A 17,999-nucleotide genomic window follows, 5' to 3' on the forward strand; every position below is an offset into this window, starting at 1 on the left:
GAGCCACCCTTTTTTGGTAATATCATCTTTGAATTTGTATTTTTGAAATAGAGATTTATTAACAAATTCTATTTTTCAAGTGTATTTGTTTCATCACCTTGTGCAAAAAAATGAATATGAATACGGATGTCCATTTGTTCAGGTTATTTTTAAAACTCTTTGAGCTTGTGAATTATTTGGGAAGCCGACTGTCCCTCAAAATCATTTTATGCCTTTTTTTGGGAAAATCATTACTCCGTTGAATGGACCGATGTATCTTCTTTGGGCAAAAGGTTCAATGGCAAGCAGACAATATTTTTCTAGAGATCTAATCAAATGCCCACTGGAAACTGAAGATATTCTGCCTACAAGCAATAAATCAATTGCTGAAATGAGCCTTAGAATTAATTTTGGAGGATTGGCCGGAGTGTTTTTTTAATTAAAGTATTGTTCTAAATTTGCTTCAGACGTTAGTTGTTTTGACTAATAAAGACCTGAGGCATCTCGCCCTGCCCTGCTGAATGTTATTGTATGCAATGCAGCAGGGGTGTACTAGGGTTGCTACTTGTGCTTTCATCCAGCTTGGGTTGCGGTCATGCAGGCTAATTGATATTATTAAAGATTCTTTGAATTCATTTGAATTCTTTATGCAATAGCATCAACTTCCACAAATTCATTATTTGGTTTATCACTCAAATCCTTGGACTCTTGCACCGATACACAGTACAGAGAGCGTATTGACACTCGTATGCCAACCGGCCCCCATACTTCGTGTACCGGCACACTGACAGGATGGATGGCATGGGTCTGGTAATGAGACAGTGTACCTTGCTTCATATTAAATATTCAATCACAAACTCCAAAATTGACTGTTCACATTAAAAGATTAGCATTCATTTAAAAAAGTTGCAAAGAAAATGCACTTACCCTCATTCCTAGAGGTATTGGGAAAGTATCTAAAATTTTCTAGAAAGTATTTGGAATGTTTTTTTTTTTTAAAAAAAAAAGATATGATGCCTAAAATCAGTATTCTGTTTGTAACCTAGAAGTATCCATGAGTGCTGCCATCTGATATGTATATGATACAGGTATGGCATGCAACTTGAAGTTTCTGCACTTCCTAGAAGAGTGAGTTGGATGGAAACTTACTGATATTTTGGTAGGATACTTAAGGAGGTCTAGTCATTGCACTCATGGAAGAGGAGGTAAAAGATGGGTAACTAATGCTATAGTTGGTCATGCACAATGAAACCAAAGAAAGAAGCCTGATCAGAAGAGGTTCAGATTCATGTGCAAGGTTAGAAAAGTAAAAAAGATATGTACAATTGACAGAATTTGTATGGGTTTTGCATGGATGGAGGAGGTAGCTCTTGATGTAGAATTTATAGGGAAGACCATTAGGATGGTGGGTTGATACTTGCTTGATATTTTTGAATTTTGTTGTGAGGCTTATAGATTTTGCTTGCTCGAGAGACTTTAAATTCATGTAAAGCATGCGACACATCACGTGATAACAGTAAAGAAATCTGCACTGTGTAACTTTCTTTCTTGTTTGAAATATGTGATATTGCTTCAATTTATGTGAAATTGAAACCGGAAGTTTTTTGTTTTATTATTTTAGCTTGAATTTTGAATGGGAAGAATATTCAAATATAAACAGAAAAGCTGTTGCATTTCTCACCTTCTTTCTTGCAATCTTTAGTCTTTTCTATAAATTCTTTAATATAATCTGTATTACCTTTGTTTAACTGCTACGTCAATGCCATAACAAATTAGCACTTTAGCTGGTAACCAGTGTTTAATTTTTTTTGGTGGATTTCTTATTCACCGTGGCTATGATTCATGTAAATTTGCAACTTTGATTTATTTTCTCTGTTTAGTTAGTACTTGAATGTTTATCAAAAAATTAGAAAGGCTGTGTATGTTATTTCTTGCAAATCTTATGGGCAATTTGCACATTCTTTGGTAATTTTTTCTGACCTTTTAAATATTGTTGTGCCTAGCAAATCAGTACTTTAGCTGGTAACCAAGTTCCAAGTTATTTGTGTGGGAAGTTCTGTTCACTATGGCCATCATTGGATTGGGGCTCTTGTTATTTGCATTGCTCATTGGAAATATGCAGAACTTTCTCCAGGCTCTTGGAAGGAGGTATGCAAATTATGTGCTTATAAGTCATCTTACTGAAGCTCTTTTTCTTGTTTTTAATACTTGTTAATTGTGCAACTCATTAGTAGGATTACAACCTTAATTGCTTTTTACAATTTGTATTATAGTAAGCCCTTTGACATGTCAGTTTTTTGGAGACTTTGTTCTACACTAAATCACACAATTTTTACAACATAATATAAGCATCCATTGATTCCATCACTCTATTTATATGCGCATGTGTCATTGTGCATTAATTAGTGTATTTACATAAACTGGCATGTGTATCTGACTTGGGGTGTTTAATTTTAGTTAGGAAAATGAAATTTGGACGTGTAGATGTAAAAAAGCTCACCAATTACACCATGGATTTGTGACTCATATTTTTATCTTATGGAAATGTTTACTCAAGGAGCAATGTACTGTTCATAGTGCCCCATCATGCTCTATATGTACCATGCCAGCTAGGGATGGGTACATGGTGCCCCTCAGGATAGATCTCTTGGTAGATCCTGTACCTACCATACTGATCTCGTGCCCATGGTACACCTCCTTTTTTGTATGTGTTGGTACTCATTTGACCTGGTAGGTGCTGACTTTGTACTGCCTTTGTACCACAGTACATACCGTACCTGCTGGTTACCAACAAATCACACCTTGAATTTTTAAATTCTTGGGGCATGAGATATATTGGCTAATCAAATATTTTGATTTATATAGCAGATAATAAACCTATTCTTTTTCCTTATTGGATTCCTTTTAGCATCGCAGCGTAACTTTTTCTTAGTTCTGACTTAGTAGAAGATCTTTTCTTTTTTGGAATTTCATAAAAGCACATCAGATATTATAAAACCTGCAATGTACCTTCATTTGATTCTTGCTCTTTGTTTTACAAGGAAACTTGAAATGCAGCTTAGACGACGTGATGTTGAACAATGGATGAGCCATCGTCGTTTGCCTGAAGATTTGAGGAGGTTTGTAACAAAAATATCATTGAATATTTGATTTCAGCTCTTATGCATCAATCTCCATGATAAGTTATGAAAATAATGTACTCGGTTTCATTGAACCTATTTTACCCTTGTATATATCTTTTTGCTGTCATCTTTGGTTTGATTGAAATGAATCTCCACATGGCAATATTATGCTTCATGATGTTTTATGCCTTATGCTAGCCCTATTTTCTGTTCACTTGTCTTCATTTAATCAAAATTTTCATCACTTGCCATGAGAACACTATACTGTTTCTTGTCTTCACAATAAATATGAGAACTTCATGCTAGTGTAGTTAAAGGTACTAATGAGATTATCTTATTTTATCCAGATATTTCACATATGGCAATATGCACATGTAAGGTTGCATTACTAGTATAACTGTATGAGTGTTCCTTTTACATGTGAAACACTTGAAAATTTGTATTAGAAACTATTCATAATATCAAGGGATTGGGGGGTGTTTGTTTGGGGGGAGTTGGGGTCTGAAATCGGAATGGGAATAAGTGGCTGCCATTCCAACCGTTTGGTTGGGAGGAGTCCATTCTAATACCGATTCTGGGGTGGAAAGGGAATGGCCTAATTTACCTAAAACTCAATCCCCATTCTCCCCTAAGGATTCAAATTTTCATTCCGATTCTAATTCCGGTCCCGAACCAAATGCTTTGGGGATTTGACCATTCCAATTCCAATTTTGGTCGCAACCAAACACCCCTGAGTCTAAATGGTGATCTTCTTCAGAAATGTATATCTAAAGGGTCACTCTTGTATCCATTATCACATCGCCTGTCACCACAAAGAGCCATCCAGCATATATCCAAAGCTGTATTCATTGTTTGATCTCTCTACCAAGCAGTTTGTTATTATTGAAAGTGATAAGGTGATAAGAGCATAGGACTTGTACTAGATCTTGTTTTCTACTAATTAATTATTTACCTTAATGAAATGGTGTGCACTAAATGAGATACACCACCATGATAACAAATATAACAATAGCAGATCATATTCAAGTAACATCAGATGAGGAACGAGATGAAGTACTTGAGCACATCCTCAGCACCAAGAAGCACTGAACATTGTAGATTGCCGCCCTAAAGCATACAATAAAGAACAAGAGAAAAGATAAGACAATCATTTGTCAACCTGTCATGCTTGCATGATTGATGCATCCTGGAACACCTCTGTTGAAAAATTTAGGTCTGGTCTCATCAATTTGATGCAACAAATCAATTCATGGAAGTTGCCTCATTACAATACTAGATCAAATGCCATGGTTTATTTCATTTCATCTCATGTCATTGTCATGTGAATGCCTCATGGTATCTGAAAACTGACTGCAGTCAAACATCCTAAGAAAGAAATTAAGTTGAGGTGGAGTACAAGAAAAAGACACATTACTGAATAATAGATAAGTGAAGGATGCGAATTGGTAAAGGATTGGAGAAAGTGGCAAGTAGTCAAGAGAAGTTAATATAGATGAAGGATTGCCATTATACATTATCAAATAAATTGTGCACAACTATCCATGTATGTTGGAAACTGGTTTAAAGCAAGCAGGAAACATGCAAATAAAGAGGAAGAAGGGATGAGTAAAAGTGGCTGTAAGGTAATAGAAAGGGTAGATCAAGAATTGTGGAACCATCCAACCATCCAAATTGGGACATACTGAGCTGTGCTGTCAGCGGACCAGGATGGTTCCGGCAATCGAAACAAGAAACCGTGAAGGAGGAGAGGGAGAAGGAAGAGGAAAGGAGAGAAAGGTGGGGTGGAGGAGAAGAAGGAGAGAGAGGGCCTTTAGAGGGCGTCAGAGGCTTGCCGCTTCTGATGGAGGGCTGGAGGAGGGGTTCCGTACTTTTGATCGAACAGAGGCTTCGTCTCTCATTTTATTTTTTATTTTAAAGATTTTTGGGCAACACACCCGAAATCTTCAAAAAAAAAAAAAGAAATAGTTAAGTGAAATCGACAATGTTGTTGCCCAATTCACCTGAAATCTTCAAAATAAAAAAAAAAATGAAACAAGGGTTAAATCCCCTATTTGATTGGGAGGAGGGTGGAGCCCCTCCTCGGACCCTCCATTAGGTGCGGTGGGCCTCCGGTGGCCCTCTAATAGCTTTCGAAGGCTCTCTCTCCTCTCCCTCTTTTCCGTCTCACCTCTCTCTCTCTCTCTCTCCATCTCTTTCTTCGTCCACCCTCTCTGCTATGTCGGTTTAGGCCTTACACGGAACGGCACAGGGGCATCCTGAATCGTGCCACTGGCTACCAGTCTGGGTTGTGGTACCAGCACAACGAACCTTGGGGTAGATATTACCCTGAACTTGAATTTGGCTGACCTGGTCACAGTTGTTTGTTTTGGACCTTTTGATCAGTTGGTGCTCTTGGAGCATGAATTATGTTCTAGTGACCGCTAGATAAGATGAGAACTCCAAAAGCACCTAAGACATTCTCTAGGAGATTGAATCTGATCATTTAATTGATGGTGATCTTCTAGATTGTTTTCTTCTAGAATGCTAATTCGAAGCTCTGACATGAAGGTTCCAACCAATAAATTGATCTTAGTATCATAGTAAGCAGGGAAAATATTAGATGCTAGTGATTGTAAGATTACAAATAAATTAAAGATATATGTACTTAACCTGCAAGTCTTATTTCATGAGAAATACACATCCTAATCTCAAGAAACTTCTATGTCTATATCTTGACTTGCACCAACCTCTTTATTTTGATCTTCTGGTTGATGAGCTTTTCCATGAGGGAGGAATTTGTCATGAGTGGGAAGGAAAACCTTCCTTATTGGTTTTTCTGTCTATGATCATGCGAAGAGGGAGAGACCCATCCAGTTGCTGTAGACTTGGAAAGTGCCTATATAATGAGCAAGGCAAAGTGTAGTATATATCAAAAATTGTCTTGACTACGATAATGCTGTGACCATTGCAATTTGTTAAGTGTTTTCCAAAACTAACTACTTAGCCAACTTAATTGCATAAATCTGTATGGGGATCATAACAGTTTGTTGTCACTGTTCTGAGAACTTTATTACTTTATAGTAGTGATTGAAATAGGAAATATCTATTGGAATATCTATTTAGTTATTCATGTTGAGTCCACATCATATTATATTTTATCTGAGCCACTTGTTTATGAATTAAATTGGGCTAAGTAATTTGGTTAACATAGTGCATTATCATTCGGACCTTATAATCATTTACGTGGATTGAATCTTAGGCATTTAGTTTATTACTTTTATGTGTCTTGTTATTGTTCAAATCTGATGACTTTCTGCATGTGCTTGTTATTAATAGCTGAAGTTTTATTTTTGGTGCTGATATTTCACCCAAATTACCTGATGATTTAGGCAAGTAAGACAAGCAGAAAGGTTTAGTTGGGCAGCTACTCGAGGTGTAAATGAAGAACAGCTACTAGAGAATCTACCGGAGGACCTACAAAGGGAAATACGACGTCATTTCTTTAAGTTTCTCAATAAAGTGAGTTTCCAAACATGAGATTTGACCCTTTTATGGTTATGGCAATAAGTCTATGTCCTTTATCGATAAAGTTCTTGTTCTAATATGTCTGACATGTATTGTCATGATAGGACAATTTAATGTTTAGGCATCGAATGCAATTGCTTTGAGGAAATTTGTAATATCTTGAGATGGTAATTCTTATCTTCTATGTATGTGTGGCCTATGATAATTAAAATTGTACTTTTCTTGCTTGACAAACAACAAATACAGTAAACATATCAGAGAGAGTGGAAGTTCAATTGTAAGATGTCTATGATTGTACCAAATGGTAAAGTGTTTTCACAGGCACCTTTTTGCTGTAAGTAGTAATTATCATTGTTTTTTAAGAATAAGTAGAGGGAGATAACTCTCAACATCATAATAATATATTAATTCATTTCTTCCAACATGGAACCTTGGATTGCCAAATTGGCCTGAACTGGGCTTTTGGGCTTGTACTAAATAGTACCGAAGCCGGCTTGGAACGATTCAGCCTCTTGGGTTGGTTCGGTCTTGGTTTATAAAGTCATACCTCTATTTGGCTTTGAAAGCCTCTCGAGCCTCAAGCTTTGCTCGTTCGCTTGCTTGTCTGCGCTCGTCTCACTCTCACCAATCATCGCATTGCTCCCAAGTCTATCTCACCATCTCCTTTCTCCCCCCCTCCACCCTCTCCCTCTCGTCGTTCTCTCCCTCCATCTCCTTCTCGATTAGGGTTTCTCTCTCATTCGCTTCTTCTCTATATCTCTCTCTATCTCCCTGTGGCCACAATGGCCCTCCTCCTTGGATTTTGGCATGCTTTCTCTCTTCCTCCTTCCTCTCCCTCCATCTCTCTTCCTCTCTCTCCTTCCTTTCACCCTTTCTTCCATGTTTTAATATACCCCAGAACGATATAGTACAGACCCATTCCGTATCATTCCAGTCATCAGCTAGTACAACCTCTGGTACCAGCTCAGCAAATCTTCTATGGAACCATGAGCAAGCTAAGCACATATATAAGTCGACATAGTGCAACTAAAAAAACCACATTATGCTAGGGGATTAAGAAATGTTAAATATAGAAATAAAAAATAATGAAAAAAAATTAGAAACAGAGTTATTCGATATATAGAAAACCAAAAATAAAAGTGAAAAAATAAATAAATTATATAATATTATCATAAGTACTAATTGTCTCAAAGTAAAATGTGAGAAAAGATATTATCAATAAATCTAGGGTGGTTAGATCATGTATCCTTGATCATTGATTGGTGTGGCATGAAGTAGAGGGATGTAAAGGAATAAGGAGTGGAAGAAATAAATTGTTTGGTCAAGCCTAGCTAGGTTTCATATTTTCTTGGTTCAGTAAGGATGGCATCAAGTTTGAGTTGGAGGAATTTTTTTTTCATTTACATTTTTTATCTTTTTCTAAATTTTGGAATAGGAAGATTTCTTTTCTCCATTTTTTTTTAAGGGTAGTAATCTCCTATATGTGCAATAGGCTTATATAAAAATTTTGGATGCATATTGGGTTTCAGATTTTAATCGGGTTCATAATTATTCATGTCCGATGGAGATTAGGAATTTTGTGTGTTAGGTTGTACCATACATTTAATAGGCTTATGCATAGAGATTTTTACTCTAGTTGCATTCAAAATTTCGTTGATCAGGTTGATTGTCAAATCAGATCAGATTGGGATAACCCAAATATGCTCCAGTCAATTCAATATGAAGGAGAGGCTCCTGTTCAAATTGGAGGAAGGATGATTTTTCTTCCTTCTTTTTGGTTTTTATTTGGGTTTTAATAGTTATTTTAAGCAAAGATAGAAGGGGACAGTTTTGAGTTGGAAGACAATTTTTTTTTGCCTATCTTCTTTGACTTCTCTTTGAGTTTTGGATAGGGAGATGCATGTGAGAATATAGTTGGGCAACCTGACCAAACATGTCTAACTTGAACTCAATCTTTAGTTGAGTCGATCCTAAACGTATAAGATATGGATTCAAATGTATGACAAAACCTCCCAACAAGTCTGATCTGGGGTAGGTGATACCTGGACCTGACCTGACTTGATAACTCCTAGAGTCAGCCTCCACCCGCACCCTAATTCAATGCTTTTACCATATTTGGGTTCAAATTTGGGACTTATGTTGAGTTTGAATTTTGCTAGGCAAGTTAATTGTTCGGTCAACTCTGATTATGTGCATGTTTCATTGGTTGGTTTAGGCTAGAGTGATGGGAACCTGAACTAACCCCAAGTACACCCCTAGAGAGGAGGCTTATTAGAATGGGATTGTTGGAATGAGGTATATATTTGATGGACTTGTGTATAGAGATTTTGGGCGTGGGTTGTTTCAAATTTTGCTAATTAGGACAATTGTCAATTTGGGTTGGCTTAGGCTATCTCATATTAAGAAGAGGCTCAGGTTCGAATGGTATGAAGGTCATTTTTTCCTCCTATTTTATTTTTGTTTCTCTTTAATGCTTGAGAGAGAGTACTAAGCAAAGAAAACCGGTGGATTCTGGTTAGAGGAGTGACATTTTTATCCTATTTCCTTTGCTATTTCTCTGAATTCTAGGATAAGGAGCTCTTTCACTCCTGTCCATATATAGATATCACATTTTAAAAAAAAAAAAATCATTTATACTTGTTCTATATTCTTCCTTGGTGTCATTATGATTTAAGTTTCCATTATTAAATGGAAATGGATGGTCTAGTGCAGCTGAGAATTAAAAATGTATTGTTCTTCTATATAATGTTTACTAGGTTTATTTAACATCACACTTGTAGTTGGGATTTGTTCTGCCATCATATTTAACATCACAAGTGAGTGATCACCATGAGGTTGATTCTTTCCTTTGAGTTTGCCATGTTGGTTACGTGTTTCTTCTTTCTTGGGTAAAGCAGAGAATATAGAAAAATGCTGCTTCATTAGATTTTATTATCCTTGCTGAATTTGATGCAAGGAGGATGAGATTGGGGCCATTTCCATATCCTGGGGATTATTGGATTCTTATAAATGCTTGTCACACAAAACTAGACAAACAAGTGAAAGATTTAGCTCCTAAACTTATTACAACATGAAGCTTCAGACAATCAGTGGCAAACACACCCTATGATTAGCATATCATGCTAAAGGATGCACATAACACGCCCTATGATTAGCATATCACACTAAAGGGTGCACATATGGACCTATACTCAGAAATGCTAAAACAATCCTTGCCATTATAATTCAATCCATTTCTGGCTCACATATATGAATGGAGGTACGCAATTCTATATCATTATGAACATGTATATTCTGCAACATTCATGCACTACCACAGGCTAGTGCCTGAACTCTACTGATCTGCTTTAGATGCCAAAAACATAATATCGTGGTAATATCTCTGGCATTGGTGACCCAATTTACATATACTAGTACTCTAACAAGATATTAATGGTATGAACTGTGGACTAAGATCAAATTGAAGCAAAAGATCAGTTGAACAAAGTTATGCACATTACCGAGCAAAATATAAATGCTGGCTTCATGCCATTGTTGCAATTTTGAGTCTTCTAGTTTCTGATATCATAGTTTTGTTAACAATCTAAGATTTGCTGATTTGCAGGTTCGGATATTTTCCCTGATGGATGAGCCCCTCTTTGATGCTGTTTGTGAAAAATTAAGGCAAAAGTTATACATTAGAGGAAGTGATATTCTTTATCAGGGCAGTCCTGTTGAAAAGATGGTTTTCATAGTGAGGGTAAATTGGAGAGCATTGGAACAGATGGAAATATAGCTCCTTTATCAGAAGGAGATGTATGTGGTGAGGAGCTCCTCACATGGTATCTTGAGCATCTTCGGTGAATAGAGGTATGAATTCTACACCAATCTCCATTGGCAAATACTGCATGGCATTCAGAAATTCCTATCTAGGCATATAACCCAATTCTAGATTTAAGAGGTCCAATATTAGTTAGTGCTTGATTTGCTGGTTACTATTTTTGATTAGTTTTGTCTTTGCGAAGGCATTAGATCAGCTTCCCAGAACACTTTTGGATAATATTACGGAAATTCATGTAAATATTTAGTGTTTTGCATAGATGATTAACACATTACCAGAAGAAGGCAATTTTTCTTTTTCATATAGAACTGCCAGTTATTCAGTTCTATGTCTCTAATTGGTAAAACAAACAGATAACAAGTTACTGTCAGTGGTGTGTAAAGAGAAAATTCATAAACTAAGCCAAGGAGCTGGCTATTTGGACAAAGCCAAGGAAAAAAAAAATCATGTTGTATCACGTTGCATGTCTTCTTCTAACATGCTAAATGTGTTCAAAAATTTTTCCTTTTGCAGAGGGTGCAGAATCAGGTTCCCAGGACAGCGCTTGTTTTCAAACAGGACTGTTAAGTGTCTGACTAATGTTGAGGCATTTGCACTTCGAGCTGCTGACTTGGAAGAAGTCACTACCTTGTTTTCCCGATTCCTGCGGCACCCACGTGTGCAAGGAGCAATTAGGTAAGCATGATCCGCACCATTGTCTTTGATATTGCATAACACAAATTGCATCATAAATCTTGTCATGCGTGATTAGTATTGTGTGTTTTTGAAACTCAATAGATGTCAGTTTTATAGTCATTTGAAATTCACTAAAATGCTGATGACAATCTTGGTAATTGAATGAAATAAGCAATTTAAAAATATTGGAAATTAGAATAACCAATGAACCTTATCTCATTGAGAGGGGTATAAACGAGTCCAGCTTGAGCTAATCAGGAATAACTCTAGCCTCACTTATTTTGTAATCAAGCAAAACTCGAGTTAGCTCATTTAATTTTGGTCCAACACAAGTTATTCGTGAACAGTTTGTTTAAGAGATCTAATTCTGGTTATATTTGAATTGTATATTTGAAAATACATCATGTTTTTCGTAATCATATTAATTCAATAATAAATATTAATTTTTATATAGAAAATAGTAAAAATAATTGCAATGTAGTGTCAGATATTTTACATGCTCTTATTTAAGGTTTAATCAAGCCAGATAGAACAAGCTCAACCTTCCTCTAGCTTGGCTCGTTTGCAAATCAGCAAGCTGAATTTTGAGCTGAGCACAAGCTGGCTCAGAAACAGCTTATTGTTTGACAGCCCTACCATACATACATCTATTTTATACTTCTGGAAGGTATAATCTTGCCTAATTCAATGAATGTTGAAGAAATATCTTCATGATGAATCTGGCCCTCATTTTTTTTCATTCTATTATTCTTTTTTCTTTTTGGTAGAAATTTCATTTGGTGGAATTGATTGAAGCAAGGTACAGTTTGTGAAATTAGGTTTTCTAACTATAGAACATTCTCTGAGATAATATTTTCTTAATAGTAGACCAAGTTTGGAAAGCCTAGTCTAAGGGTTTCTGGTTTGAAGTTTTCTCCAGACAAGTTGATGTCAATGCTGAACTTTAGTGTCTAAGCTGAGAATAGGTCTTTGCAAAAGAGTAAAAAAATTGATTTCATGGTATAATCCTTTCAACCTACCTAATATGTAATGCAACATGGATTCCATTAATTGAGTCAATGTGGTTTGTTAAGTTTTGAAGTAAACCAATGTGGTTGTTATACTACACAAAAATCATATATGCTGGTTCACTATCATTGTCAATCATATATACCTGTGCTGCATGGTAGCCAAGACAGTACAATGTGTCTGCCAATCTACATAGATATGTACAGTTATGTATTGGCCCATTCCATAACTGACCATTTCCCATGCAATAGCTTATCATTTTTATGTACATGGTGCAAGGCATTTATATGTCATGTACCTAATTTACTGAATCGGGAGTGGGGCTTTTAGAGAAGGTAGGGTACAAGCGTGCTAGGAAAAGATCTTGGTCAAAATCAAGCATTATATGTTAATACAAAATAGCTCTTATGTTGCAAATAAAAAAAAGGTATGGTTTAAAATCCAAAAGTCAATGAATATTATAAAGTAGTCTCTTAGTAAAAGGAAATCAATAAAATATCTTTTAGCAGCTAAAGTTACTTTGTGACGGCGGAAAAGTGCTATGAGGATTGCAAGAGTGGCCATCAGATTCTAGAGCAATGCAACACTTGAGCTAGAAATTTATAGCTGTGGAAGAATGGATTCCGTATACCATACAAGTTAACCTCCATAGTTAATTTTACATTCTTTTCTCAGCCTCCTTAATCCATTATGAGCTGCTTCTCTTTATTAATTGCTTGCTGATAAGTACATCATGTAGAACTCAAATACTTTATGTGCAGTCCCATAATGTTTTTCCGATGAAATATTACAAATAACCAAGGATAAAATTTTCAGAATTATCTTCAGGTGCTTGAGATAAAAAATTTTCCTTGTGTCAATTTTCTGCTTTTATTGCCTGGAGTTTCTTTTAATTTATAGAGCACCATTCATGATGTTTGTGGTACATTGCACTGCTAGTCTGGTAATCAGAATTCTGTAGAACCCTATAAATTTAGTTCTTTGAAACTCAAGCATTAAGATCATCTTGTTCCCCTCAAAATAATAGGTATGAATCACCCTACTGGAGAAATATTGCTGCGACCCCGCATTCAAGTAGCCTGGAGATACAGGCAGAGACGTCTAAAGCGAAATGAGAGTTCCAACAAAGGATCTACTCATTCTAATTCTCATGTTTGGCGACAATATTTCATCAGATTCAGCATCATGATAAGCTCCTGTACTGTACTTGTGACACCATGCTATTGGTTCAGGCAAAAGATCCTATCCGTCAACAGTTCGAAGCATCAATTATCTTCTTTCTAGTTTTATGGTTTTCCCTGAGGGTGGGTGCCTTTTGGTTAGTTGTTTTACTTAAAAGGTTTAAATAGCATGTAATGCATAAATTCTCTTCAAGCAGAGGATAGCTGAGCATACATATTACCAATGAGCAAGGTTATGTTATGATGCACTGATGTTCTCTTGGTAACCCACCTAAACATATCTTCTTCCAAATGTGAATTAATATACTGCTGTTGTACTATTTAAACTATTGCAAGTTGTATGCCACTAATTGCATAAAAGGAACATGAAAAGCTAGCATGGACTGCCCAGCATGTGGATGGATGAATGGACTCCTTTTAGTGGCCTAGCATGGCAGAAAAATGGCAGCTTTATGCACAGTTTTAAGAGGAGATGGTTAGCGAACAGCTGAACTCAGTTATTGCAGGTGCTCATGGTTCTTTTGTATCAGATGATCCACTTTATTACCATTCTTGCTGCCGGTAACTTGAAAGAATTTTCACTGGATTCATCAGGTCTGAGGCCCTTCTACAGCTCTCAACGGTGAATCGGTGCAGCACTCAGAGCAGGTTTTCAGTGGGAAATTATCTGAATCAAAAATTAAATTCTATCCCCTTAACTCGTGTTTATTCTCACTTACCCTCCCCATAATGCAATATAATGACTGACAAGAAGGTTTTCTACAGGCACTTGCATAGGGATTGTTACGTGGGTCATGCTTCCCGTCTCTTTAAGTCTCATTCTGACACTTTCTCGACCACAGTTATGTCGCAGAGGTACTGGTGGATGATGTACCAAGCAAAATGACACCAAGGTGAAGCTATAGGTAACTCATGGTTCACTTCTAGAGAGAGAGAGAGAGAGAGGCTCTCCTACATTATAATTTATCTAGGTCTACGGTGCACGATCTAAGACTTTGAATCCTGACCTCTGGTTGTCAAGGAGAGGCATATGAATCAGCTCAATCTGCCAATTCTTAAGTATGAGCTCATACTTATTTTGGGGGAACTAATTCAACCTCAAACCGTTTGTAAGCCGAGTATTAAAATGTGGTTTGAGCTTGGCTTGTTTTCTATTTGCATGGACCCTAAACAAAGCAAATTAGTCAAAGTGATTGTGATTATTCCCGGGTCGCATCATTTGTCGCCTAATGGCTCATGTCATTTGGGGTCTTGGCCATGGCAGGCACAATGGATAATCTTGCTCAATAGTTTGGACCCTCTCCCACATCAATTCTATCATGGTCAATCACCCAAACATCACATGTGAGCAAGACAAGACTGGACAGATTTTGTATTTGAGAGGATCGGAAACAACTTGTTTTAATTCCAATATACTGTGTTCATTCGCATTAGCTCATCAGCTTTCACCTGTTGGACAACAAATTGAACCATGGTTATATGAACTATCTTGGTAAGGCTTCTATGGGGTGCTTCATTTTCTGTATGCAATCAAGTGCTAAACCACAAAATTATTCTACCGAAAGAAATATTCCCCATTAATGATTTCAAAAGATTTATTCACCAAACAAACTATATTCATAATTCAAAACACTCAGCTGAAGGGTGACCTATGCCTAATTGTGGAGACCAGAGATTCATGAGACCTCAAAATCTGAAAATTTTCTCCTTTTCCTTCTCAATTAAAGCAAAATATTCTCCCTTATCTCCTTTGAAAGACCATATTGCTTGAAAATATGCATACACGAGGACTTTGTTGTGTCAAAGACTTTTCAATCAGTTTTCTTGCTGCTAGCTGCTTTATAAGGGAACTTGATGGGCTCATGGTCTGATATTGTAGCAGATGTGACATGTCGTAATTCACTAAAGATAAGGTATCGAAGGAGGCTTTAGATAAAAGAATGAGACATATGAGGCAATTTTCTAGGCCAGGATATGACCTTCCACCAGCAGCCAAGGGCACGCTAAGATCTATTAGCAACTGCTGAATTAGCTCACGGTGGTACGGTGCTAACATTAGATAACTATTTCATGGCGGCGCCAGCTTGTACAAAGTCATTGTTATGTAATCTAATAGCAGTGTTATGATTCCCGCGCTTGAAAGGCTTCTCATAGGCTCAATCTAATTGTACCTTGCCTTATATATATATATATATGTAATAATTTTTGTTTATTTATTTATTCTTTATGATGGTGGTATTTGAGTGCAAAATAAATAGGGAGATGTCCTTCAAAATGGGATATCTCCCCCATGTTCTTGTCAAACAACAAGGAATTTGATTCCATGGAATGGCGAGGAATATTCCCTTATGCAGTGTAAGTCTATTCCACCAAATGGTGATAGGGAGAATAGACTTGTCCTGATTTTCTTTAATTATCATTTTATCATTATCCATTCTGTAAACACACACACACACACACACAAAAAGAAGAAGAAAGAACGATTTAGTCTTTGCAATAATCGAACAATTGCAAAGTTTAATGTGCTTAGATGTATTTTGTTCTTTCTATCCATCTTCTACACTAATGTCAGAATAGATCTATTTCATGGGATAGATCTATTCCTTTAATAGTACAAGAGATGTCCCTTCACTCGCTTATTCTGCAATTGAACACCACCTTGGTGTATGGAATTGTAAAGAGCAGTTTCCCATGTCATTTTCATAATTTGGATTGATAGGAGAGCAGCAACTATCACAAAATAGAGTTCAGCATGTTGCATCCAACTACCGAATTATGATTAGTTCACTTCAAGAATATTTATGATTTTAATTTGTGTCATAGTGCATCTACTATCTCTGAAAGTCATTTTCATCACTCATCACCTACTAAAAGGTTTGATACTAATGCTTTACACGAAACTCTCTCATGCAACTCTTGAGCTTAGTGCCTCTCATTTTTCTTTTCTTTCTAATTTTAAGTACCTTCAACCTCTAAAACGATACTAAAAGATGATAATTTCCCATACTACTACATACTTGTCATATGAGTGCTTAATTAATATTGAAAACTTGGACGACAAATTAAAAAAAGGTCCACTTTTACTGGTTCTACAAAAGTGTGGCTTTCGGGAGAGAGACAATAAAATAAAGGGTGGCAAATGGCTTGTGAAGGCCATGCGAATATTTTACACACACTTCCAGTGGGAGGATATGACCCTTCCTGCCGGTTAGCATGAGAGTATTACGTATGATCCATTTGGCCATATTCGAGCTCACGTTGCCGCTAGCTTTGTGTCGTCTTATCCTCCCCGTCCAAAAACAAATCTATTTCCAGCTAATATGGTACGACAGAAATGGGAGTTTACTCAGGTGCCCTTGGAGTTTAGATGGGATGGCTTCTTTTTTTTTTTTATGGGCTACGTCCAATGTCTTGCTATGATTACGCCTCGTGAAACTAGGGGAGGGCATCTGACCATACCAACTCCCTGCCATAAGTTGGTGGAGACTTGTGATCTATTTCATTATAGTGATTCCAAATGAATGTGATCTTTTTCGTTATGTATATGTATATATAGCATTTTGATTGTAGTTCAGAAGCCAGAAGATAAAAAGGGAAAGGAAAAGAAAGGGTTTTTTTATATTGATCATTGAGCAAGGCCTAGATGAGAGTTGAGAAACTGGATAATTAATTGCGGCGTGCAATGAGCGAGCGGCGGCGGCGGATGATCGATTGAGATCTTGTATATATTTATTCTTGTGTTAAAGGGTCCGAAGTGTCATAAATCAAACCATATATATGTGCAATGTTTGCGCACACCTTCGCTGTTAGGGAAGTCTCATAAGTTAAGAGGTTTGTGAACATCTCTTGCTATGTTCTTATGAAAATGGCTGAAGTAATATATAATAAGTCTCATTCGTTGCATCTAGAAGAGCCTATTAAAGAGAGGTCTTATTAGCCAAACCACCCAGTAAAATTGCAAAAACTTGAGTAGAATTAATATGACTTTTCGTTCTCCCAAACTCCCTTTCTTTCTGAGAATTCTAACTTGAGAGGCTTAAGTGGTAGGTTAACTTAAAGATGATTATGGACAAGCAATGCTTTTAAATGCTATATGCGTGCTCGAGGAAATATCAAGTCTGCAACAAAAGATAATTCTATTTAATTATGAGCCGAAATAGAATTGATAGTGATCATGGAAGCTGAGTTTCGTGCCGTCTCAATTCCAACTTGGGCAAGTATTAGTTAAAACTTTTCTAGCTCCAAATGAAAGTCATGCTCCTTAAATATACCAATTATTAGTTTCGTAAGCAATTATCAAGAAATTTCTTGTTTAATTTCAATGAAGTGGATTTTTTGACTAATTAGATGGAATTGGAGAGGTAACATCAAGTCGACAGGTAATTTGTAAATATGAAATGAAGTGCAGTACCAAATATTCAAGAAAAACTAACCAATGACATAGGATTTGTGCCCGAGTTGAATATGAAACACAAACTTACAAAATGAGATCCCACCCAGTTTGTCGACACGCACATGAAAAATTATTTGGACAAACTTGAATGAAGTTTAATAGGGTCGAACAGTGAAAGAATTTAACAAGCCCATCTTCATGTAGCTGCAAAAAAAAAAAAAATCTTGGTTGAAATGTTTGACTACAAAACATCCGGTCATAACTTTAAATAGTGTAGCAACTAAACTTGCTAACCAGAGAGATATGATCACTGGAAT

General features: G+C 36.5%; 1 protein-coding gene and 1 long non-coding RNA gene across 2 annotated transcripts; both read left to right on the forward strand.

Annotated features, from left to right (window-relative positions):
- Nucleotides 1–1,987: 1,987 nt before the first annotated feature.
- LOC140852029 (probable cyclic nucleotide-gated ion channel 20, chloroplastic) lies at nt 1,988–10,395 on the forward strand. The gene is made up of 4 exons (XM_073244685.1): nt 1,988–2,127; nt 3,021–3,098; nt 6,470–6,599; nt 10,210–10,395. Exons 1-4 carry the CDS (start codon nt 2,045–2,047, stop codon nt 10,378–10,380), a joined length of 462 nt encoding a protein of 153 aa, XP_073100786.1. The 5' UTR covers nt 1,988–2,044; the 3' UTR covers nt 10,381–10,395.
- A 553-nt stretch (nt 10,396–10,948) lies between these two features.
- On the forward strand, nt 10,949–14,491 carry LOC140852030 (uncharacterized). The gene is made up of 4 exons (XR_012134932.1): nt 10,949–11,100; nt 13,136–13,795; nt 13,884–13,937; nt 14,055–14,491. It is a non-coding gene; the product is annotated as an uncharacterized lncRNA (long non-coding RNA).
- The last annotated feature ends 3,508 nt before the right edge of the window (nt 14,492–17,999 follow it).

The sequence above is a fragment of the Elaeis guineensis genome, chromosome 10, assembly GCF_000442705.2.
Source record: "Elaeis guineensis isolate ETL-2024a chromosome 10, EG11, whole genome shotgun sequence".
Classification (NCBI taxonomy): Eukaryota; Viridiplantae; Streptophyta; class Magnoliopsida; order Arecales; family Arecaceae; genus Elaeis; species Elaeis guineensis.

What these genes read in the sequence shown, in the direction of transcription:
- LOC140852029 (XM_073244685.1), top strand. Translation starts at nt 2,045, where the DNA reads ATGGCCATCATTGGATTGGGGCTCTTGTTATTTGCATTGCTCATTGGA. An exon ending in CTCCAGGCTCTTGGAAGGAG is followed by an intron (nt 2,128 to 3,020) that starts GTATGCAAATTA and finishes TTGTTTTACAAG; the next exon opens with GAAACTTGAAATGCAGCTTA. An exon ending in TTGCCTGAAGATTTGAGGAG is followed by an intron (nt 3,099 to 6,469) that starts GTTTGTAACAAA and finishes CTGATGATTTAG; the next exon opens with GCAAGTAAGACAAGCAGAAA.